The sequence below is a fragment of the Ranitomeya variabilis genome, chromosome 7 (assembly GCF_051348905.1).
Source record: "Ranitomeya variabilis isolate aRanVar5 chromosome 7, aRanVar5.hap1, whole genome shotgun sequence".
NCBI classification, from domain to species: Eukaryota; Metazoa; Chordata; class Amphibia; order Anura; family Dendrobatidae; genus Ranitomeya; species Ranitomeya variabilis.
In genome coordinates this window covers 97,922,981-97,949,718 of record NC_135238.1, presented here as the reverse complement: position 1 = coordinate 97,949,718, position 26,738 = coordinate 97,922,981, and the positions used below count along the sequence as shown (strand labels likewise).

Genomic DNA, 26,738 nt, shown 5'->3' with positions numbered 1-26,738 from the left:
ACATCGATCCCCATGCGACGATATGCCTCCTTGATAACAGCCACACTCCGTCCACGCACTTCCACCCACGCACTTCCTCCCGCTTCCCCGCACTTCCTGCTGCAGCGGTTTCTACACGCAAAACTGCAGAAAACCCGTTTTTTTCTGCAGCATGTGCACAGCGGTTTGCGGTTTCCATAGGTTTACATGTAAATGTAAACGCAATGGAAACTGCTGCGGACCCGCAGCGGCAAAATAGCTGCGGTTCCGCGGTAAAAACCGCACAGTATGAACATGGCCTTAATGCTTGATGCAGGCCCAGATTGCTAGCTGCAATACTTGGAGAAGATATGGCCATTCACTCCTTCTCATTAGATTAATCCATTCTTCTTCATTTTTGTTTTTTACTATGGAATTTTTCCCCTTGGAGAATCTGCATTCTTTTTGTGTTGTATTCTGAGTATATCTTACACAAATTTACTTTATTTACTCTATTAAATATATTGTGTGATTTGTGTATCATATGTTAAATAGTTCCAATGGTTATTATTAGTAAGTATTTACATTATGTATTTTCTTCATTGTCAGACACATTTTCTATTCCTGAATACTCTTCTTGTAATAATTACTATCAACCCTTAATTTGCCTCTGTGTGAACTTTATTAATGTAGTAATTGTGCTGCTCCTTCGATTTTCACATAGTTAACATGTTGGGTGGATGCATCAGTTTTGCTATTCTCACTAGTCTCAGTTCCCTACATAACTGGGTGTCTGGGATTCGCAAAGGGAACTCCACCAATCACAAGTGATGGCATGTTTTAGTAATATGCCACAATTTTACAAAATAGTATATTTTTTATGGCACAAATAGGTTTATAAGAGCCTTTAGATCTCTATGCATCAAATTCCATGCACCATCTGATGCCTCTGCCATAGACAATGATTGGAGTTGAGGCCAAACGTGGACCTGCAGTCCAGTCAGGATGTGCTTTGCAAAGCCCCAGTTTCTGGGGTTCGAGTGGACTGACCCCCAGCAATCTGCAAGTTTGCTCTCTGCAGATAGAAGATAACCTTCAGTTTTGGATTGACCCTTTGATGTACAGTACAGACCAAAAGTTTGGACACACCTTCTCATTCAAAGATTTTTCTGTATTTTCATGACTGTGAAAATTGTACATTCACACTGAAGGCATCAAAACTATGAATTAACACATGTGGAATTATATGCTTAACAAAAAAGTTTGAAACAACTGAAAATATGTCTTATATTCTAGGTTCTATAAAGTAGCCACCTTTTGCTTTTATTACTGCTTTGCACACTCTTGGCATTCTCTTGATGAGCTTCAAGAGGTAGTCCCTGGAAATGGTTTTTACTTCACAGGTGTGCCCTGTCAGGTTTAATAAGTGTGATTTCTTGCCTTATAAATGGGGTTGGGACCATCAGTTGTGTTGTGCAGAAGTCTGGTGGATACACAGCTGATAGTCCTACTGAATAGACTGTTAGAATTTGTTTTATGGCAAGAAAAAAGCAGCTAAGTAAAGAAAAACGAGTGGCCATCATTACTTTAAGAAATGAAGGTCAGTCAGTCCGAAAAATTGGGAAAACTTTGAAAGTGTCCCAAAGTTCAGTTGCAAAAACCATCAAGCGCTACAAAGAAACTGGCTCACATGAGGACCGCCCCAGTAAAGGAAGACCAAGAGTCACCTCTGCTTCTGAGGATAAGTTTATCCGAGTCACCAGCCTCAGAAATCACAGGTTAACAACAGCTCAGATTAGAGACCAGGTCAATGCCAAACAGAGTTCTAGCAGCAGACACATCTCTACAACAACTGTTAAGAGGAGACTTTGTGCAGCAGGCCTTCATGGTAAAATGGGAAACCACTGCTAAGGACAGGCAACAAGCAGAAGAGACTTGTTTGGGCTAAAGAACACAAGGAATGGACATTAGACCACTGGAAATCTGTGCTTTGGTCTGATGAGTCCAAATTTGATATCTTTGGTTCCAACGACCGTGTCTTTGTACGACGCAGAAAAGGTGAACGGATGGACTCTACATGCCTGGTTCCCACCGTGAAGCATGGAGGGGGAGGTGTGATGGTGTGGGGGTGCTTTGCTGGTGACACTGTTGGGGATTTATTCAAAATTGAAGGCATACTGAACCAGCATGGCTACCACAGCATCTTGCAGCGGCATGCTATTCCATCCGGTTTACGTTTAGTTGGACCATCATTTATTTTTCAACATGACAATGACCCCAAACACACCTCCAGGCTGTGTAAGGACTATTTGACCAAGAAGATAGTGATAGTGATGGGATGCTACGCCAGATGACCTGGCCTCCACAGTCACCAGACCTGAACCCAATCGAGATGGTTTGGGGTGAGCTGAACCACAGGGTGAAGGCAAAATGGCCTACAAGTGCTAAGCATCTCTGGAAACCCCTTCAAGATTGTTGGAAGACCATTCCCGGTGACTACCTCTTGAAGCTCATCAAGAGAATGCCAAGGGTGTGCAAAGCAGTCATCAAAGCAAAAGGTGGCTACTTTGAAGAACCTAGAATATAAGACATAATTTCAGTTGTTTCACACTTTATTGTTATGTATATAATTCCACATGTGTTAATTCATAGTTTTGATGCCTTCAGTGTGAATGTACAATTTTCATAGTCATGAAAATACAGAAAAATCTTTAAATGAGAAGGTGTGTCCAAACTTTTGGTCTGAACTGTATATTCCAAATTTAATATTTCAGAGCTTACATTTAGATAAAATTGTCTAAGCCCACCTGTAATTACAAGACAATACCTTCAAATTAGTTTCTAAACTAAACTGCCCACAAAAAAGAGTAAGGCTCCCACCTGTCATCTGTTATGAACTGGTGGCCTGGGAGCAGCATGGACGAGCTCTGGAGTAGGTGGCCTCTATACTGACCGCAGACCCTCAACTTAACACATCAACTAGAAGTAGCCGTGGGATGTTCCTGTCACTCCCTAGACACCTCGTCACGGCCAGAGGACTAATTACACCTAAAGAAAGAAACAGGAATACTATCTTGCCTCAGAGAAAATTCCCAAAGGAAAGGCAGCCCCCCACAAATATTGACTGTGAGAGGAGAGGGAAATTACAAACGCAGACTGAAAACAGAATTTAGCAAAGGAGGCCACGCTACCTAGAAAAAAAAGACAGGAAAGAGTACTGTGCGGTCAGTATAAAAAATACTACAAAATCCACCACAGAGAATACAAAAATCTCCGCACCTAACTAAAGGCATGGAGGGTAACTCTGTGACTCCAGAGTTTCCAGCTTGGCTGAATAAATCCTTACACAGACAAAGCTGGACAAGAAAAACATAGCAATTCACAGAACTATTAAGTCCACCGCATGTGGACTGCAAAAACAGAGCCAGGACTTATCTTTGATGATTTGGACAATCCAGAAGGAGAAACCAAGCAGAGATGTGGATCCCTAGAAAACAATGGACAACTGGCACTCACTAAAGAAAGGAGCCAGACTAAATAGCCCCTTCCAAAGTGGAAGCAGCTGATGACTGTTGTGAAGGACAAACAGCAGCACTACCACTTATAACCACCGGAGGGAGCCTAAGAGCAGAACCCACAACAGAATTCACAACAGTACCCCCCCCTTGAGGAGGGGTCACCGAACCCTCACCAGAGCCCCCAGGCCGATCCGGACGAGCCAAATGGAAGGCACGAACCAAATCGTCAGCATGAACATCGGAGGCAACAACCCAAGAATTATCCTCCTGGCCATAACCCTTCCACTTGACAAGATACTGAAGCCTCCGTCTAGAAAAACGAGAATCCAAGATCTTCTCCACAACATACTCCAACTCCCCATCAATCAACACCGGGGCAGGAGGATCAACAGAGGGAACAACGGGCACCACATATTTCCGCAACAAAGATCTATGAAAAACATTATGGATGGAAAAAGAGGCTGGAAGGGCCAAACGAAAAGACACTGGATTGATAATCTCAGAAATCCTATAAGGACCAATAAACCGAGGCTTGAACTTCGGGGAAGAAACCTTCATAGGAACATGACGAGAAGACAACCAGACCAAATCCCCAACCCGAAGCCGGGAACCCACATGCCGACGACGGTTAGCAAAACGCTGAGCCTCCTCCTGAGACAACACCAAATTGTCCACAACATGAGCCCAAATCTGCTGCAACCTGTCAACCACAGAGTCCACCCCAGGACAATCAGAACACTCAACCTGCCCTGAAGAAAAACGAGGATGAAACCCAGAATTACAAAAGAATGGTGACACCAAGGTAGCAGAACTAGCCCGATTATTAAGGGCAAACTCGGCCAATGGCAAGAAAGCCACCCAATCATCCTGATCGGCAGACACAAAGCATCTCAAATAAGTTTCCAAAGTCTGGTTAGTTCGGTCGGTTTGGCCGTTTGTCTGAGGATGAAATGCGGAAGAAAAAGACAAATCAACGCCCAGCTTAGCACAAAAGGACCGCCAAAACCTAGAAACAAACTGGGAACCTCTATCGGACACAATATTCTCCGGAATGCCATGCAAACGAACCACATGCTGAAAAAACAACGGAACCAACTCAGAAGAGGAAGGCAACTTAGGCAAAGGTACCAAATAGGGTTGAGCGACCTTTACATTTATAGGATCGGGTCGGGTTTCACGAAACGCGACTTTTTCAAAAGTCGGGTCGAGTGAAATCGGCCGATCCTATAAAAAAGTCGGGGTCGGCCGAAACTCGAAACCCAATGCAGTGCATTGGGTTTCCAATGGTTCCCAGGGTCTGAAGGAGCGGAAACTCTCCTTCAGGCCCTGGGATCCATATTTAAGTGTAAAATAAAGAATTAAAATAAAAAATATCGCCATACTTACCCTCTGATGCGCCCTGGTACTAAGCGGGAACCTTCCTTCCTTAGAATCAGCCTTCCAGGACCTTGCGGTGACGTAGCGGCTTGTGATTGGTCGCTTGTGACCGCTCGCGCGACCAATCACAAGCCGCGACGTCACCGTGACGTCACCGAAGGTCCTGGAAGGGCTGATTCTTAGGAAGGAAGGCTGCCGGAAAGAAGCCGAGGGTGAGTATATTCCTATTAGGTATATACTCACCCTCGGACGCGCCCTGCTTCTTTCCGGCAGCCTTCCTTCCTAAGAATCAGCCCTTCCAGGACCTTCGGTGACGTCACGGTGACGTCGCGGCTTGTGATTGGTCGCGCGAGCGGTCACATGGGCGGCCGCGCGACCAATCACAAGCCGCGACGTCACTGCGACGTCACCGCAAGGTCCTGGAAGGCTGATTCTAAGGAAGGAAGGTTCCCGCTTAGTACCAGGGCGCATCAGAGGGTAAGTATAGCGATATTTTTTATTTTAATTCTTTATTTTACACTTAAATCTGAATTCCGATACCAATTCCCGATATCTTAAACATATCGGGAATCGGTATCGGAATTCCGATTCCAGATTCAGAAGATCGTCGACTTCATGGCCGACCCCACACAGGGGTCGGGTCGGGTTTCATGAAACCCGACTTTGCCAAAAGTCGGCGACTTCTGAAAATTGCCGACCCGTTTCGCTCAACCCTAGTACCAAATGAACCATCTTAGAAAACCGGTCACAGACCACCCAGATAACAGACATCCTCTGGGAAACAGGAAGATCCGAAATAAAATCCATAGAAATATGCGTCCAAGGCCTCTCAGGGACCGGCAAAGGCAAAAGCAACCCACTGGCGCGGGAGCAGCAAGGTTTGGCCCGCGCACAAGTCCCACAGGACTGCACAAAAGAACAAGTAAGAAGAAACAAAGTCCAGCTCACCATACTGACATTCCCGAGGACTCGGAGCACGGAACCGCTGTGTCAAGGCGTGGACGAACAGGAAAAGGAAGGAGATCCAGCTCAACGATGTAGTGAAAAATCCATAACTTTATTCACTTCCAATAATATCGTGTAAGGATAAAACATCAGCGTGCAATAGAATTAAAAAACAAGAGCAACGTGTTTCTGGTGGCACAGCACCCTTAGTCATGATACCTGGTGCGTGTCATATCTCATGCTTTTATACTGAGGTCCGGTGAACACACCGGCATTGCAATTAATTAGGTTAGTGAATCCAACAAAGCAGAAACACATGAGAATGAACACAAATCAAGCGTGGTTATAAAAACAAATATTTTCACTAAATAGAGATGCAGAGAAAACAAAACAAAACAAAAATACATATATGCAAAACTGTATACAAAAGTTGAGAGAACTTGGGTAATTATGGCTATACAAAATTAAATATGATTAATATGGAATTTAGTAGCTAAAAAAATGAGAATGAAATACAATAATAATGCAATGGTTTATACCTGGTTTAACCTATATCTGTACCATGAAGGCACATGATGAAAGGTGTGATGTTATGTGCCATAATTGCGGTATAACAAAGGAAACTACATTCCTCCTTAATAAGGATTACATATTTTGAGCATTGAAAAAAAAAGGGGATTTTTTTGTGATTAATAAAAAAAGAAATTGAAACAAAACTAACTGTCCAGGATCAAACACGGACTCTTATAAGTGTCGGCAAGTTCCTTCTTTGTTCAAAGGTATGGTATGCGTGTGAGCCTCATAGTCAACAGAGCTACAGGCTCCTTTAGTTCGGAAGTCGCCTTTGAAATGTCTATAGACTTATAGGTGGCTACGGGTGAAGGAGCAGAACGAGCAGCAGCAAGACAATTACAGATTAGAGGACTATCACAACCAGAAGACTGGAGTACAGCTACAGACGCCGTGACAATGTCGATAGGGTCGGCTATCAAGAGGAAACAGAGGAGCATATCGGTAAGTATGCCGTGAGTGAGCATACTTGGAAGACCAGTAATGCTGAAATGATTTTATGTCCAATATCCTGCCATGGAAAAAAGTACATCTATCTCTAGAAGAAAAGAATTTCTGAAATAATTAAAAAATGGGTCTCTGGGTGAGAGGCTGGGGGAATGGCTGGATCTGCTCCTCCAGCCTCTCGTCCAGAGAACACCTGGTTACCTTAGGGATAGTACTGATGTTCTTAATTTTATGGAGGATTTTATATGGCAGCCCAATTTCTCATGGATTACCTCGGATGTTACCTCGTTGTACACCTCTATACCATACGAGGTGGCACTATTTGCACTCAAATTTCATATGCAAAAATATAGTGACTTTTCCATTGACCTTCAGTCTTATGTCATAGAGGTTATTTCGTTTCTCATGACTACCAACTTTTTTTGTTTCAACCAAACATACTTCATGCAAATCAGTGGTGTTTCAATGGGCGCTAAATACTCACCTTCCATTGCCAATTTGGTAATGAGTTGGTAGGAAGAATCTTATATTTATAATTTTGAGAATCCATTTAAAGATTGTATACGTTGGTACGGTAGATACATCGATGATTTGATTATAATTTGGAATTCCGATGTGTCTACCGTGCAGGATTTAACGGATTACTTTAATTGCAATCCTTTCAACCTTAAATTCATTTCACGCCAAGACCACATTTGCATAGAGTTTTTGGATCTAAAACTGAAGGGTGTACCTAATACCCCTATTGTCACTTCCACTTTTCGGAAAACTACAGCAGGAAATACGATATTGCGTGCAAATAGTCACCACCCCAAACATACAATCAAAAGCATTCCTGTAGGGGAGATGGTAAGGGCAAAACGTAATTGCAGCATACAGGAAGACTATTCTCAAGAGATTGAGGGCATAAAAGAAATACTTATGCAGAGAGGCTACAGCGACTGGCATTTACATAGAGCAGAAAAAATCGTCGCACGACGACCACGCTTTCATAGTAAACAAAATCACAACCAATCTTCCCAAAATCCAATCACTGTGGTTTTTCAGTTTAGTAACCAATTTAACTCTATTAAAAAATTTATAAAAAATAATCTTACTATTCTAAAAGAGGATTCTGACATAGCCGAAATTTTGAAAAATGGATGCAGAATTGTGTCCAGGAAAGCGCCCTCTTTGGGCACCCGTTTATCACCAAGCTCTCTTAATGCCCCCTCTGCACAGCCTTCTCATTGGCTCAGCACAAAAGGCTTTCATAAATGTGGTGCTGTGGCATGCAAAACTTGTAAATTTGCGTTGAAATGTCGCAATTTCACTGATGCTGGCGATCAAAATACTTATTCCATCAAAATATTTCTGAATTGTAACACCAAAAATATAGTGTACATCATGGAGTGTATAGCTTGTCATCTTAAATATGTTGGGAGCACTATACGCTCCTTAAAAACAAGAATTCGTGAACATATCTATGATGTTGAGAACATCAACATCAATAGAAACACATCACAAGTTTCACAACACTTTATTAACCATCATCAGTCTAACCTTGAGTCACTTAGAATTTACGCTATAGAAAAAACCCACAAACCATTTAGAGGAGGAGATATCGAGGTAACCCTGAGGAACAGAGAAACATGGTGGATTTTCAAGCTTGGGACTAGAATACCACATGGTCTGAACAAAAGAAAGGACATAATGCTTTTTTATTAATATCTGGCCAGTGTATGAACAACAAAATCGTTCTTTCATTTGGCTATTAAGTCCGTAGTTTATACCACTTGCGTGTTTTCTCTAGTTCATTATCGATCTATTCATTTATCATTTATTTTTTAATTATTTCAGAAATTCTTTTCTTCTAGAGATAGATGTACTTTTTTCCATGGCAGGATATTAGACATAAAATCATTTCAGCATTACTGGTCTTCCAAGTATGCTCACTCACGGCATACTTACCGATATGCTCCTCTGTTTCCTCTTGATAGCCGACCCTATTGACATTGTCACGGCGTCTGTAGCTGTACTCCAGTCTTCTGGTTGTGATAGTCCTCTAATCTGTAATTGTCTTGCTGCTGCTCGTTCTGCTCCTTCACCCGTAGCCACCTATAAGTCTATAGACATTTCAAAGGCGACTTCCGAACTAAAGGAGCCTGTAGCTCTGTTGACTATGAGGCTCACACGCATACCATACCTTTGAACAAAGAAGAAACTTGCCGACACTTATAAGAGTCCGTGTTTGATCCTGGGCAGTTAGTTTTGTTTCAATTTCTTTTTTTATTAAACACAAAAAAATCCCCTTTTTTTCAATGCTCAAAATATGTAATCCTTATTAAGGAGGAATGTAGTTTCCTTTGTTATACCGCAATTATGGCACATAACATCACACCTTTCATCATGTGCCTTCATGGTACAGATATAGGTTAAACCAGGTATAAACCATTGCATTATTATTGTATTTCATTCTCATTTTTTGAGCTACTAAATTCCATATTAATCATATTTAATTTTGTATAGCCATAATTACCCAGGCTCTCTCAACTTTTGTATACAGTTTTGCATATATGTATTTTTGTTTTGTTTTGTTTTCTCTGCATCTCTATTTAGTGAAAATATTTGTTTTTATAACCACGCTTGATTTGTGTTCATTCTCATGTGTTTCTACTTTGTTGGATTCACTAACCTAATTAATTGCAATGCCGGTGTGTTCACCGGACCTCAGTATAAAAGCATGAGATATGACACGCACCAGGTATCATGACTAAGGGTGCTGTGCCATCAGAAACGCGTTGATCTTGTTTTTTAATTCTATTGCACGCTGATGTTTTATCCTTACACGATATTATTGGAAGTGAATAAAGTTATGGATTTTTCACTACATCGTTGAGCTGGATCTCCTTCCTTTTCCTGCACAAAAGAACGCACATCCCGTGACAAAGAAGGCCACCAAAAGGACCTACTAACCAAATCTCTGGTACCAAAAATCCCAGGATGACCAGCCAACACAGAACAGTGAACCTCAGAAATCACTTTACTAGTCCATCTGTCAGGAACAAACAGTTTCCCCGCTGGACAGCGATCAGGTTTATCAGCCTGAAACTCCTGAAGAGCCCGCCACAAATCAGGGGAGATGGCAGAAAGAATCACCCCCTCCTTAAGAATACCAACCGGCTCAAGAATCCCAGGGGAATCTGGCAAGAAACTCCTAGGGAGGGCATCAGCCTTAACATTCTTAGAACCTGGAAGATACGAGACAACAAAATCAAAACGGGAGAAAAACAGGGACCATCGGGCCTGTCTAGGATTCAGCCGTTTGGCAGACTCGAGGTAAATCAGATTCTTATGATCGGTCAAGACCACAATACGGTGCTTGGCCCCCTCAAGCCAATGTCGCCACTCCTCAAATGCCCACTTCATAGCCAACAACTCACGATTGCCGACATCATAATTGCGTTCCGCAGGCGAAAACTTTCCAGAAAAGAAGGCACACGGTTTCATCAAGGAACCATCAGAATTCCTCTGAGACAAAACGGCCCCTGCCCCAATCTCAGAAGCGTCAACCTCAACCTGAAAAGGAAGAGAAACATCCGGCTGACGCAACACAGGGGCAGAAGTAAATCGGCGCTTAAGCTCCTGAAAGGCAGAAACGGCCTCAGAGGACCAATTAGCTACATCAGCGCCCTTCCTCGTCAAATCGGTCAGGGGTTTAACCACACTGGAGAAGTTGGCAATGAAACGGCGATAAAAATTAGCAAAGCCCAAAAATTTCTGAAGGGTCTTCACGGATGTGGGCTGGATCCAATCATGAATGGCCTGAACCTTAGCTGGATCCATTTCTATAGATGATGGAGAAAAAATGAAGCCCAAAAAAGAAACCTTCTGTACTCCAAAGAGGCACTTAGACCCCTTCACAAACAAGGCATTGTCACGAAGGACCTGAAATACCATCCTAACTTGTTTCACATGAGACTCCCAATCATCTGAAAAAATCAAAATATCATCCAAATATACAATCATGAATTTATCAAGATAATTCAGAAAAATATCATGCATGAAGGACTGAAACACAGATGGGGCATTAGAGAGTCCGAATGGCATCACAAGATACTCAAAATGGCCCTCGGGCATATTAAACGCAGTTTTCCATTCGTCACCCTGCTTAATACGAACCAGATTATATGCCCCTCGAAGGTCAATCTTAGTAAACCAACTAGCCCCCTTAATTCTGGCAAACAAATCAGAAAGCAAAGCAAAGGGTATTGGAATTTGACCGTGATCTTATTCAAGAGGCGATAATCAATACAGGGTCTCAAGGAGCCATCCTTCTTGGCAACAAAAAAACCCCCTGCTCCTAATGGAGAAGAAGATGGCCGAATATGCCCCTTCTCCAAAGACTCCCTTACATAGCTCCGCATGGCGGCATGTTCAGGCACAGACAGGTTGAAAAGTCGGCCCTTAGGAAACTTACAGCCTGGAATCAAATCAATAGCACAATCACAGTCCCTACGCGGTGGAAGGGAACTGGACTTGGGCTCATCGAAAACATCCTGGAAATCTGACAGAAACTCAGGAATTTCAGGAAATTGACATCAGAGGAACGTCATCGTGAACCCCCTGACAACCCCAACTAGTCACAGACATAGATTTCCAATCCAACACCGGATTATGTACCTGTAACCACGGAAACCCCAGCACAACTACATCATGCAAATTATGTAACACCAGGAAGCGACAATCTTCCTGATGGGCTGGCGCCAATCACATGGTTAACTGTGTCCAAAACTGAGGTTTATTTTGAGCCAATGGTGTAGCATCAATCCCCCTCAAAGGGATAGGACTCCGCAAAGGCTGTAAGGAAAAACCACAACGTCTGGCAAATTCTAAGTCCATTAAATTTAAAGCGGCGCCTGAATCCACAAATGCCATGACAGAGAATGATGATAATGAGCAGATCAGGGTCACAGATAACAGAAATTTAGGTTGTACAGTACTGATAGTAACGGAATTAGCGATTCTCTTGGCACGCTTAGGGCAATCAGAAATAACATGAGCAGAAAAAGCAGTAAAAGCACAACCTATTCTGACGTCTGAATCCTTGGCGTTCCGCTCTAGACACAATCCTATCACACTGCATAGGCTCAGGACTCCGCTCAGAAGACAACGCCATAGTGTGCACGCCTCTGCGCTCACGCAAGCGCCGATCAATTTGAATGGCCAGAGACATAGAATCACTCAGATCTGCAGGCGTGGGGAACCCCACCATAACATCTTTAACAGATTCAGAAAGAACCTTTCTGAAAATTGCCGCCAAAGCATCCTCATTCCACTTAGTAAGCACAGATCATTTTCTGAATTTCTGGCAATATGACTCTGCCGCTTCTTGACCCTGACACAGGGCCAAAAGGGTTTTCTCAGCATGCTCTACAGAGTTAGGTTCATCACACAATAACCCAAGCGCCTGAAAAAAGGTGTCTACACTAAGCAAGGCCGGATTCCCAGATTCCAGGGAAAATGCCCAATCCTGCGGGTCAACACGCAACAGAGAAATGACAATTTTTACCTGCTGGATGGGATCACCAGAGGAACGGGGCTTAAGAGCAAAAAACAGTTTACAGTTATTTTTAAAGCTCAAAAATTTGGACCTGTCCCCGAAGAACAGATCGGGGGTAGGAATTCTAGGCTCTAAAACAGGAGTCTGCACGATATAATCAGAAATACCCTGTACTCTAGCAGCAAGTTGATCCACCCGAGAAGCAAGTCCCTGAACATCCATGTCAACGCCTAACTCCTGAGCCACCCAGAAGTGAAGAGGGAAAAAAAAAACACAACAGAGTACAGAAAAAAAAAATGGCTCAGCACTTTCTTTCCCTTCTTTTGAGATGCGGTTAACTCATTGTTGGCCAGTTGTACTGTTATGAACTGGTGGCCTAGGAGCAGCATGGACGAGCTCTGGAGTAGGTGGCCTCTATACTGACTGCAGACCCTGAACTTAACACATCAACTAGAAGTAGCCGTGGGATGTTCCTGTCACTCCCTAGACACCTTGTCACGGCCGGAGGACTAATTACACCTAAAGAAAGAAACAGGAATACTATCTTGCCTCAGAGAAAATTCCCAAAGGAAAGGCAGCCCCCCCACAAATATTGACTGTGAGAGGAGAGGGAAATTACAAACGCAGACTGAAAACAGAATTTAGCAAAGGAGGCCACGCTACCTAGAAAGAAAAGACAAGAAAGAGTACTGTGCGGTCAGTATAAAAAATACTACAAAATCCACCACAGAGAATACAAAAATCTCCACACCTAACTAAAGGCATGGAGTCACCTAACTGTGACTCCAGAGCTTCCAGCTTGGCTGAATAAATCCTTACACAGACAAAGCTGGACAAGAAAAAACATAGCAATTCACAGAACTATTAAGTCCACCGCATGTGGACTGCAAAAACAGAGCCAGGACTTATCTTTGATGATTTGGACAATCCAGAAGGAGAAACCAAGCAGAGATGTGGATCCCTAGAAAACAATGGACAACTGGCACTCACTAAAGGAAGGAGCCAGACTAAATAGCCCCTTCCAAAGTGGAAGCAGCTGATGACTGTTGTGAAGGACAAACAGCAGCACTACCACTTATAACCACCGGAGGGAGCCTAAGAGCAGAACCCACAACAGAATTCACAACAGTCATCTAACTCTCTCCTTGACAACCTCCAATCTGGCTTCCGCCCCCACCACTCCACCAAAACTGCCCTGACAAAAATTATTAATGACTTACTCACAGCCAAACTAACAGACAGTTCTCCATCCTTCTCCTTCTTGACTTGTCCTCTGCTTTCGACACAGTCGACCACTGCCTACTGCTACAGATTCTTTCTTCCCTTGGCATCAAAGGCCTTGCCCTGTCCTGGATTGCTTCATACCTTTCCAACTGCACATTTAGCGTTTCCCACTCCCACACTACCTCCTCATCTCGCCCTCTCTCTGTTGGAGTCCCTCAAGGCTCTGTCCTAGGGCCCCTACTTTTTTCCATCTATACCCTTGGCCTAGGACAACTCATAAAGTCCCATGGCTTCCAGTACCACCTGTATGCGGACGACACTCAGATTTACCTCTTTGGCTCAGATGTCACTTCTCTGCTGTCCAGAATCCCGGAGTGTCTATCAGCCATATCCTCCTTCTTCAGCTCTCGCTTCCTAAAACTCAATGTAGACAAAACCGAACTCATCATCTTTCCCCCATCTCGTGTATCCCCCCTACCTGATCTATCTATTATGGTAAACTGCATCCCGCTCTCTCCCGCACCTGAAATCCGCTGCCTCGGACTCTCGACTCTGCCCTGTCCTTCAAACCGCACATCCAAACTCTTACCACCTCTTGTCACCTCCTACTCAAAAAATATTGCCAGAATCCATCCGTTCCTCAGCCCAAAATCTACTAAAACTCTTGTGCATGCCCTCATCATCTCCCGCCTCGATTACTGCAACACACTCCTCTGTGGCCTCCCCACTAACTCTCTTGCACCTCTCCAGTCTGTCCTCAACTCTGCTGCCTGGCTAATCCACCTCTCTCCTCGCTACTCCCCTGTTTCTCCCCTCTGCAAATCCCTCCACTGGCCCCCAATTCTCCAATGAATCCAGTTCAAACTACTAGCACTGATCTACAAAGCCATCCACACCCTGTCCCCTCCCTATATCTCTGAACTAATCTCCCACTATCTTCCCTCACGTAATCTTTAATCCTCTCAAGACCTCCTACTCTCCTCCACACTTATTCGTTCCTCACACAACCGCCTCCAAGATTTCTCCCGAATATCCCCCATCCTCTGGAACTCCACACCTCAACATGTCCGATTATCCACCACCCTCGGATCCTTCAGACGGAACATGAAAACCCAGCTCTTCAGGAAAGCCTACAGACTGCAATAACCATTCTGCCACCTCACCACCACCACCAGAGCCGCCGCCTCACCACCACCAGAGCTGCCGCCTCACCTCCGCCAGAGCTGCCGCCTCACCTCTGCCAGAGCTGCCACCTCACCACCACCAGAGCAGCCAGTCCCCCGACCTTCTGTCTCCTCCCCATTATCCCTTAGAATGTAAGAACGCAAGGACAGGGTCCTCTCCCCTCTGCACCAGTCTGTCATTGTAAATTTGTTTACTGTAAATGATATCTATAACCCTGTACGTAACCCCTTTTCTCATGTACAGCACCATGGAATTAATGGTGCTATATAAATAATAATAATGATAATAATAATAATTTCCTGAGATTTAAAGGCTTCAATGGATGGATAAGCCTTAGTTAGGAGGGGCCATTGTCTACGGATGGTGGAGTGAATTTAGGACATGAAAGGGGGATGAGTATATACAAAAGGAATGTGTGCAGGTTTGTGTGTGGAAGGGTCCGGTGGTGGTGGATTCAATGCCCTCTGTGTCTCGGTTTTGAGTAGATCAGGTGGGTAGTCCCTTTCCAGGAATTTGTCTGATATCTCTTGGAGTCTGGTAGGCAAGATGGTTTTGTCACTGACGATCCTGGCTACTCTTTGGTATTGGGACCTTGGTAGGCTGTTCCTAGTAGATTTGAGATGGCAGCTAAAATGCAGGAGGAGACTATTACGGTTGGTGGGTTTAGTGTAGAGATGTTGAGGAGTGGGCCAAAATACCTGCCGAGAGGTGCAGAAGTCTCATTGACAGTTACAGGAATCGTTTGATTGCAGTGATTGCCTCAAAAGTTTGTGCAGCAAAATAAGTTAAGGGTACCATCATTTCATCCAGGCCTATTTCATGAGTTTTATTTTTTTTTTAATTCTGTGGAAGCCTAGTTGAAAAGCAATGTCTGACTTTCATATGTTCATTTTCATTGATTTTTTATTTATTATAACTTTTGTCAGATTCAAGTTATTTCTGTGACCATTGTCGGTTTTTCTGTCATGAAATGAGGGGTACCAACAATTTTGACCATGTGTGTATTTTTTCACATCTCTACTAATGAGTTGTATGAAGGCCTCAGTGGCATGGTTAGTTTGAAGAGGGTTACAAGGACTGGTATTGCGTAGACCCAGCCGAGTGATAGAAATCTCCGGAATAGAGGTGCCCCCAATTGAGGGTTCTCTATTGGGAGAGGTCCCTTCCTGAAGACCAAAGTGAGTTTTGAGTTTGATGTTCAGATTCATTCCAAGTCCCGTTCTAACTGGAAATAATTCCAGTTAGGGGTTGAGCAGAATGTAAATCCTTTCTGAAGTTTCCCCAACTTGGTAGGTGAGAGGGTATGACTGGAAATATTCTCCACCAGGTTTGGTTCCTTACCTGGGATCTTGTGGCCATTCTTGCGTTGAGATGGGTGGGTGGGTCTGCATGTGATTGTCCTCCCTTTCCAAAGCCTCTGCTCTGTTTGCCTAAAAAAAGATGTCTGGGGCCATGTCCAATGGACGTATCTGAGCTGTAGGAATCCTGGTGTCGTTGTCTGGTGTTTGAAGGTTATACAGCAACCTGTGCATCAGAATATAATCTGATCCTCAGTGCCTTCTCAATAAGAGACCAATATTAACAACAGAGTATGCAAAATATATTGAAGCATAACCTTTAATGTTAATACCCCAAAAGGGCCATGGGCCACAATGCATAATAGACAGCTAAACAAAAACCATAAGGTGCAAGTGCTCAAAACCAACTGTGCTTGAGATTACAAACTGTTATAATCTCACCAAAGTAGAACTTCCTTCGTACCAGTATATAGATGTAACTTCATGTTAGAATGACAGTGTCCATTATCCCTTTAAGTTAGACAATGGGCACCGGCACCCGGTCATGGCCACCTTCTACACTTTACACAAAGTACACAAGGGATATACCCCTCTCAGGGGGAGACCCATTGTGTCTAGGATAGAGAGCATTTGTTACAATGTGGGGATATATCTTGATGACATTCTGAGACCTTTTGTCAACACGCTGCATTCCTATATCCGAGACACAATGGATCTCCTCCGTAAATTGGAGGGTACTTCAATTGAGCCAGAAACAATGCTTGCTAGCATTGATGTGGAGGCACTATACTCCTCTATACTCCACAGTGCAGGTAATAGGGGAGTTAGGCATTTTCTAAGTACGAGTGGATGCCAGTTTGATCGACATAATGACTTGGTGGTGACGATGCTACAGTTTCTTTTGGGTAGCAATTTTTTTTACCTTTGATGGCATGACCTACCACCAGATCAGGGGCACTGCTATGGGCAACCCCTGTGCACCAAGTTATGCAAACTTGTTCCTGGGCTGGTGGGAGGACACCATCGTTTTTTCAGAGACCTTCAAGGACTACATACAATTCATCGACTTCTGAGCAAGATTCATCAATGACACCTTCATTCTTTGGAGGGGCACTAAGGAAACCTGTAGGGCCTTCATTTATCTTCTCAATATTAATGAGATTGGCCTCAAATATACTTTTGAGATAGAGAACAAAACTTTACCATTTCTGGATGTGGTCATCACCAAGTCAGAAAATGAAGATACATTGGAAACATCAATATTTCGTAAACCGACATCCACAAATTCCCTACTGCGATGGGATAGCCATCATCGTTACCCCCCCCCCCCCCCAAAAAAAAAAAGGTATCCCCAAAGGGCAGTATCTAAGATTGAAACATAATTGTTTGGATTGGAGGGATTTCAATATTAAATCAGATGACTTGAGAAACAGATTCTTGGCTAGGGGTTACCCTGATCGGGTGTTGAAGGAGGCGTACCAACATGCACAACAACATAGAACTCATTGGTGTGAGCGGGAAAGGGCAAGTGACAAGAGTAATTGCATTCGTATGGTCTCCACCTTTGATAATGGGGCCCCCGCAGTTAGGAACATCCTTAAGACACATTGGGGTGTATTACAAATGGATGGGGATATTGCAGATGTGATTGGCCATATGCCGCAGATACAGAAAGAGCAAGGCGTTGAGTGACAGGTTGGTGTACAGCCATTTAGTGGAGTTCTGTGCCAACAAAACTTGGTTACCTGAAAAACCTAGGGGTTGTTATAAGTGTGGAACATGTGTGGCCTGTGATTTCGTGCAGACTGGGAATGAATTTCACAATGATAACTCATGAGAAATTTCAGGTCAAAGATTGTATCAATTGTAAAACTACTGGGATCATCTACAAGTCAATGTGTAGCTGTGGGAAATCATATGTGGGGAAGACCATCCAGGAGTTTAGGAGAAGGGTGGGTGAACATTTGGGATACCCCATTGGCCAAACATATCAATGGGTACCATGGGGCTAACTTACAGACCATAAAATTCATGGGGATTGACAAGATCAGGCCACCCAAGAGAGGGGGTGTCTTTGATAAAACGGTTCTACAGAGAGAATCCCATTGGATTTATCGACTGGATACCCCAAAAACGCATGGGTTGAATGAAATACTGAATTACAGCTGTTTTCTATAAGCACAATATTTATGTAACAGTGGTATGGCATCTTGTTTAGATATTTGAACTAATTTCCCAAGCACATTGGAATTTTGGTACTGTAATCCCCCACCCGCTCTCGTCAATTCACCTCTCCCCCCCTTTTCATCCCCTTCTCATTGTATATAACTCTTCTTAGGACATTTGGTTGACACGGTTCTTTAGGGTCCTGCTGTTATAAACTGGCCAGCCAGAATAGATTTGTTTTGGGTAGACTGTCACCCCTTTTATCATATAGTAACATGTCGCTGAACTGCACTGTCAGTGAAACTCGGTGTTACTGCTCCTCCTGATGTCTTGTATATTTGTTATGATATTTAGGGGAGCTTCTTACCAATGCAAAGTATTTGATAGCTCCTAATTGTGAATTCATATGTTGTTTTGACATCTGATCTCTATTTAATATCCATCTTCCATCTGATTAGATTCACTGGGATTTAGAGTGTTTAATCATGGGACTTTGACATTGGCATGTTTTATGACATACCCTGACGCATGTGTTTCATTTGGAGTCCTCGGCGACTCAAATACAGGAAGCTGAAGGCCCGCTGAGACGTGCGTTCCACCATGACCACTATGCAGTCCAAGGGCCAGAAATTACCTAAGCGTTCCACCGTTGGGACGCAGGGATGATTCAATAGGCAGAAGTGATGTAAGCGTTCCACTGCTGAGACGCAGGGATGCGCTAAACATGAAGGATGATTCAAATGATGGGCTCCAGGAGAACATGTGAGGTAATAGCCACCCCCACTGTAATGGAAATAAGATCAGACGCCATCTTAACTTAGGAAATATTTAAATGATAGCATATTGAATGAATGGGTGAGACCTTTTTTCTTTTCTTCCCCTGACAGGGGCGCTGCCATAATCAGCCAGTCTTGTGAGGCTCTATTTGCCACTGCAAGGGGCCTAGAAGGTCATTGCTATATGTTTTGAAAACCTTTTTTTCCTCTACCCCCTGATGAACCCCCCGAACAGATGGAGAAACGCGTTGGAGAGGCTACATAACCCTATTGGTAACTTATTTACAGGTTTCTGGGAGGAGGATTCCTCAGTCAGTAAAGATAGCCTCATCAGCCTAATTGGTGAAAGGTACTATATACAGTGCCAGCTAGATGGACTCCTGGTAAAAGCAGTATGGGACACAAGAGCCCATGCGAGCCTTTTAATTGAAGAATGGAGAAGGCGCCACCTGCCACATACCTGCCTTCGGTCGTTAAAGGAACTCTTGGGACCAGTGAACTCCATGGCAAAGCCATCAACCAGACCGAAATTCTATTCATAGGCTGCGTGAAAGTGACTTTCCAACTCAGGGCCACGAAGAATAACAACACCAATGAGCTTTTGGTACCTTTCAATCGTGACCAGTGATCTCAACGTGGCAGAGGATCCTATCCTTGTGAGGTCATCACGAAACACGTCAGGGACACTGATAGTGGATGCAATTGCCACATCGTTCGCCTTACCCAACGCTGTGGCAGAAAACGTGATTCATAGAGTAAAGAAAGCACAGAATACAATGGACCTGACAAAAGTCAAGGTAGGCCTGCGCCCAACCATTATCCCTGCAAACCAAATGGTGAGAGTGAGGTGTGGAGTCCGGGTGGAATCGGGAAGAAAAGTCCAGAAGAGACTGTTCGTGCCAAAAGACTCCTCTGAACTTCCAGAAGGCCTAGTTCAAAGTGAGACTGTGCTTACGATTCCTACTGGTGGGTTTGCCCGAGTGACAGTGCCGGTGATGAATGCCACGAAACATGAAATTAGACTGTATCTAAAGACTGTGTTAGGTCACATCGAAACTGTCAAAGCGGTATATTCAGCTGGTGTGAGACCTGCCCAGTGGTCTACCGTGAATTCAGTCCCCCCACCAAGTAACAGGAGTTGCCCAGTGGAGGAAATTGCACGATCCACCTCAGGATCCTGGGATGCTCCACTACCCCTGGAAGACTTGTGTGCTGAAAATCTAGCGGTGGCTAAACAGATGCAGAGAGAAGAGTGTCATGCATTCTCTAAAGATGACTCTGATATAGACTGTATTTAGTCGTTGCAGTTGAAAATTAATTTGAAAGACACGACCCCAGTAACCAAAAGTTACATGTCGGTCCAGAAACCATTACACAGTGAAGTGAAAAAGTATTTACAAGATCTAATCAACAGATGTTGGGTCCAAAAGTCAAAGTCGTCTTATTCCTCTCCTATTGTCTGTGTTAGGAAGCAGGACAGTACCTTGAGACTCTGCTGTGATTACCGGGAACTAAACCTAAAGTCAGTACCTGATTGACACCCAATACCAAAGATCTAAGATATGCTGGAAAGCCTATCAGGAAGTACCTGGTTCTCTATCCTCGATCAGGGTAAGGCCGGGGTCACACATGCGAGTTTTACGGACGTAAGAGCGCAGAAACTACGTCCGTAAAACTCGCATAACATACGGCACAATTATTCTCAATGGGGCTGCTCCTATTAGCCGTATATTACGGTTCAGTATTATACGGCTTTCTACGGCCGTACAAAATCGCAGCATGCTGCGTTTGTCAGCGTACTGCGCAAAAAAATCGCCAATGAAAGTCTATGGGGGCGTGAAAAATACGGATTCCACACTGACCAGCAGTGTGACTTGCGAGAAATACGCAGCGGTGTTAGTGAAAAGTCGGTAATTCAATTGCCGGCTTTTCATTTCTCCTGCACAAACCCGACAGGATATGAGACATGGTTTACTGTTATGACCCCAATGGCGAGGGTCTCAGAGGAACGTGGAAGTCTGCAGAATACAAAAATCCAGCTCATAGGGCAGTGGTAACTGGGTTGACCATATATCTACTCCTAACGCCAACACTAGAAGTAGCCGGGGATCACTCCCACGTTGATTCTAGATGACACGCGCCAGCCGGAGAATCTAGCCACCCCCAGCAGAGGAAAACAAAGACCCTTCCCGCCTCCAGAGAAGGGGACCCCAAAGCTGGACAGAAGCCCCCCACAAACAATGATGGTGAGGTAAGAGGAAACGACAAACACAGAAATGAATCAGGTTTAGCACAGAGAGGCCCGCTTACTGACAGCAGAATAAAGAAAGGTAACTTATATGGTCAACAAAAACCCTATCAAAATCCACACTGGAAATTCAAGAACCCCCGAACCGTCTAACGGTCCGGGGGGAGAACACCAGCTCCCTAGAGCTTCCAGCAAAGGTCAGGATATAGATTTGGAACAAGCTGGACAAAAATACTAAACCAAAACAAATAGCAAAAAGCAAAAGGCAGACTTAGCTGATATAACTGGAACCAGGATCAGTAGACAAGAGCACAGCAGACTAGCTCTGATAACTACGTTGCCAGGCATTGAACTGAAGGTCCAGGGAGCTTATATAGCAACACCCCTAACTAACGACCCAGGTGCGGATAAAAGGAATGACAGAAAAACCAGAGTCAAAAAACTAGTAACCACTAGAGGGAGCAAAAAGCAAATTCACAACAGTTTACATACAGTAAACCATCTCATATCCCCTTTTTTTTTGCATATTCAACATTACTAATGTTAGTAGTGTGTATGTGCAAAATTTCAGCGCTGTAGCTGCTGAAATAAAGGGTTAAATGGCGGAAAAAATTGGCGTGGGCTCCCGCGCAATTTTCTCCGCCAGAATGGTAAAGCCAGTGACTGAGGGCAGATATTAATAGCCTAGAGAGGGTCCATGGTTATTGGCCCCCCCGTGGCTAAAAACATCTGCCCCCAGCCACCCCAGAAAAGGCACATCTGGAAGACGCGCCTATTCTGGCACTTGGCCACTCTCTTCCCACTCCCTGTAGCGGTGGGATATGGGGTAATGAAGGGTTAATGCCACCTTGCTATTGGAAGGTGACATTAAGCCAGATTAATAATGGAGAGGCGTCAATTATGACACCTATCCATTATTAATCCAATTGTAGGAAAGGGTTAAAAAACACACACACACATGATTTAAAAGTATTTTAATGAAATAAACACAGCGGTTGTTGTAATAATTTATTGTACTCTCAGTCCATCAGGAACACCCTCGCTTGGAAAAATAATAAACGCACAAGATACATACCTTCTGCTGTCAGATCAGGTCCCACGATGTAATCCATCTGAAGGGGTTAACTAATATTACAGGCAGGAGCCCTGCTAAATGCAGCGGTGTGCTCCGTGCCTGTAATCCCCGGCGAATGAATGAAATGTAGGTCATTGACCTACATTTCCTTCAGTCGCGGTGATGCGCCCTCTGGTGGATGTTCTCATGAACTGCAGCCTGGGAACTTTTTCCCACGCTCCAGGTCATATGAGGACATCCACCAGGGGGCGCATCACCGCGAATGAAGGAAATGTAGGTCAATGACCTACATTTCATTCATTCGCCGGGGAATTACAAGCAGGAGCACACCGCTGCATTTAGCAGGGCTCCTGCCTGTAATATTAGTTAACCCCTTCAGATGGATTACATCGTGGGACCTGATCTGACAGCAGAAGGTATGTATCTTGTGCGTTTATTATTTTTCCAAGCGAGGGTTTCCTGATGGACTGAGAGTACAATAAATTATTACAACAACCGCTGTGTTTATTTCATTAAAATACTTTTAAATCATGTGTGTGTGTTTTTTAACCCTTTCCTACAATTGGATTAATAATGGATAGGTGTCATAATTGACGCCTCTCCATTATTAATCTGGCTTAATGTCACCTTCCAATAGCAAGGTGGCATTAACCCTTCATTACCCCATATCCCACCGCTACAGGGAGTGGGAAGAGAGTGGCCAAGTGCCAGAATAGGCGCATCTTCCAGATGTGCCTTTTCTGGGGTGGCTGGGGGCAGATGTTTTTAGCCACGGGGGGGCCAATAACCATGGACCCTCTCCTGGCTTTTAATATCTGCCCTCAGTCACTGGCTTTACCATTCTGGCGGAGAAAATTGCGCGGGAGCCCACGCCAATTTTTTCCGCCATTTAACCCTTTATTTCAGCAGCTACAGTGCTGAAATTTTGCACATACACACTACTAACATTAGTAGTGTGGAATATGCAAAAAAAAAGGGGATATGAGATGGTTTACTGTATGTAAACCATGTCTCATATCCTGTCGGGTTTGTGCAGGAGAAATGAAAAGCCGGCAATTGAATTACCGGCTGTTCACAGATATCGCGCTGAATGAAATCTAAATACAGAATATATATATATATATAGGTGTCTCAATGACATATATATATATATATATATACTGTATATATGTTTTCCCTAACATTTGAGCACATAAATCCATTAGATGTCGGTTTTGCAAGCCTGCGCGAAAATCTCTCAGTACGGATGCCATACGGATTACATACGGAGGATGCCATGCGCAAAATACGCTGACACACCCTGACTACGGATCAATATTTTGGGAACATTTCTCCGTATTACGGCCGTAGTACGGACGTATAATACGTGGCGTATTGTCTTACGCCAAGTGTGACCCCAGCCTTAGGCATACCACCAAGGGTTTGTCCAGGAGTCCAGTAGACCCTTGACAGCATTCCAATGTAAAAAAGAGCAGCCGACAGCACATAAATATTCGGATGCTCGTTCCAGTCCAACCACCCAATTGGAGATAAGCAGTCACAAATAAAAAAGCAACAGCATCCAGTCCGGGTGATAAAAAAAATCAATACCTTTATTCTGCCATGATGCAATGTTCCGACCCAAAAGGTCTTTGACAAGCATGCACAATACACAAAATGGCAGCCTTATAATATAGTGTGGTGGCACATGCTCACCAATCACTAACAAGGTACTGCCCATTTAAAATACATACAAATTACATAATAAAATATACAATTTTCATTTATAATGTGTCTATAACAAATCATTTACAACTAATTTCCAAAAAATAAACAAAAACAAAAACTCACAAAGCAAAGAGTGTTCAAATTAACCCTCTGTGTACAGTTCTAGCCAATCCCAGCTAGGCATCTCCGTTGGCATAGAGACCAAAAACCTATCAGGGCCATCCGTCTGATGTAAACAAATGCAGGACCTATCATATTGGGAATCAGCCCTGGTGCTCAAATCACTCAGTAATAGGCCAATCACAGGTACTCACTCAACGCTGTGTCTCCTAAGAGCATCTCTGATTCGCTGCTCCATCCTCTGCATAACCGCACCTGACGTGCATGCGCACTCGGCCACCGGCGTCAGTGCACGACACGTGACTATGTCTTTTATGAGCATTAATGAAGAACAAGATATATGGGGTTAATTCCCTGTAATAGAGATAGGACATCGTCCCTATATAGCAAATTGCCTTGGTGCGCTTTATTTTTAGTAGAGTAAGGTATGATGGGGTTAATCATTGAGATATATGCGGCATAACAATCCAGGTTGCTAGGGTGACAGCAAGATGCACCCTGCACTGTGCGCTGGTGCCTCGGCCGGAGTGTGTGAGAGCGATCATGTGACATAGTCACGTGTCATGCACTGACGCCGGCGGCTGAGTGTGCGTGCACGTCAGGTGCGGTTATGCAGAGGATGGAGCAGCTAATCAGAGCTGCTCTTAATGAGTGAGTACCTGTGATTGGCCTATGACTGAGTTATTTGAGCGACAGGGCTGATTCCCAATACGATAGATCTTGCATTTGTTTACATCAGATGGATGGCCCTGATAGGTTTTTGGTCTCTATGCCAACGGAGATTACTAGCTGGGATTGGCTAGGACTGTACACAGAGGGTTAATTTGTACACTTTTTGCTTTGCCGAGTTTTTGCTTTTGTTTATTTTTTGGAAATTAATTGTAAATGATTTGTTATAGACACATTATAAATGAAAATTGTATATTATATTATGTAATTTATATGCATTTTAACCTCTTCCCGACCTTTGACGCATACGCTGCGTCATGAAAGTCGGTGCCAATCCGACCTGTGACGCAGCGTATGCGTCATGGAGGGATCGCGCTCCTGCAGATCGGGTGAAAGGGTTAACTCCAATTTCACCCGATCTCCAGGAACAGGGGGAGTGGTGCTTCAGCCCAGGGGGGGTGGCTTCACCCCTTCGTGGCTACGATCGCTCTGATTGGCTGTTGAAAGTGAAACTGCCAATCAGAGCGATTTGTAATATTTCACCCAAAAAAACGGTGAAATATTACAATCCAGCCATGGCCGATGCTGCTATATCATCGGCCATGGCTGGAAAATCTAAACTGTCCCCCACCACACCCACCGATCTCCTCCCCCGTCCTCCGTTATGTGGTCCACCCCCCTAAGTCGTCCTGTCCGCTCCTCCGTCCTCCTGTCCGCTCCCCCCGTGCTCCGGTCCCCCCTCCCTGTGCTCCGATCACCCCCCTTTCATACTTACCGGGCCTCCCGGTGTCCGTCCGGCTTCTCCATGGGCGCCGCCATCTTCCAAAATGGCGGGCGCATGCGCACTGCGCCCGCCAAATCTGCCGGCTGGCAGATTCGTTTCAGATGTATTTTGATCACTGCGATATAGCCTATCACAGTGATCAAAATAAAAAAAATAGTAAATGACACCCCTTTATCACCCCCATAGGGACAATAATAAAAATAAATAAAATATATATATATATTTTTTTTTCTACTAGGGTTAGGGTTAGAACTAGGGTTAGAATTAGGGTTAGAATTAGGGGTAGGGTTAGGGTTAGGGGTAGGGTTAGGGCATGTGCACACAGTGCGGATTTGGCTGCGAATCCGCAGCGGATTGCCGCGGATCCGCAGCGGATTGGCCGCGGATCCGCAGCGGATTGGCCGCGGATCCGCAGCGGATTGGCCGCTGCGAATTCGTACCAGTTTTCCATCAGGTTTACAGTACCATGTACACCTATGGAAAACCAAATCCACTGTGCCTATGGTGCGGAAAATACCGTGCGGAAACGCTGTGTTGTATTTTCCGCAGCATGTCAATTTTGTGCGGATTCCGCAGCGTTTTACACCTGTTCCTCAATAGGAATCCGCAGGTGAAATCCGCACAAAAAAACACTGGAAATCCGCTGTAAATCCGTAGGTAAAGCGCAGTGCCTTTTACCTGCGGATTTTTCAAAAATGGTGCGGAAAAATCTCACACGAATCCGCAAAGTGGGCACATAGCCTTAGGGTTAGGGTTGGAATTAGAGTTAGGGTACCGTCTCACAGTGGCACTTTGATCGCTACGACGGTACGATCCGTGACGTTCCAGCGATGTCCATACGATATCGCTGTGTCTGACACGCAGCAGCGATCAGGGACCCTGCTGAGAATCGTACGTCGTAGCAGATCGTTTGGAACTTTCTTTCGTCGCTGGATCTCCCGCTGTCACCGCTGGATCGTTGTGACAGCGATCCAGCGATGCGTTCGCTTGTAACCAGGGTAAACATCGGGTTACTAAGCGCAGGGCCGCGCTTAGTAACCCGATGTTTACCGTGGTTACCAGCGTAAAAGTAAAAAAAAAAAAAACGTACATACTCACTTTTCGGTGTCCTTCAGGTCCCTTGCCGTCT

General features: G+C 44.3%; 1 protein-coding gene and 1 long non-coding RNA gene across 6 annotated transcripts in view; one reads left to right on the top strand and one right to left on the bottom strand.

Annotated features, from left to right (window-relative positions):
* SLC29A4 (solute carrier family 29 member 4) overlaps positions 1-26,738 on the top strand; it is an 831,354-nt gene that overhangs the window by 316,956 nt on the left and 487,660 nt on the right. Inside the window, exon 1 of one of the 5 annotated variants that reach the window (XM_077275617.1) lies at positions 24,771-24,807. The exons of the other annotated variants lie outside the window; for them this stretch is intronic. Coding sequence (XP_077131732.1) covers positions 24,804-24,807 — 4 coding nt within the window. The 5' untranslated portion in view covers positions 24,771-24,803. Of the gene's footprint in view, positions 1-24,770; positions 24,808-26,738 lie in introns of those variants that run through there. 5 annotated transcript variants of the gene reach the window in all.
* LOC143786326 (uncharacterized) overlaps positions 1-26,738 on the bottom strand; it is a 339,456-nt gene that overhangs the window by 188,116 nt on the left and 124,602 nt on the right. The window lies entirely within an intron of this gene.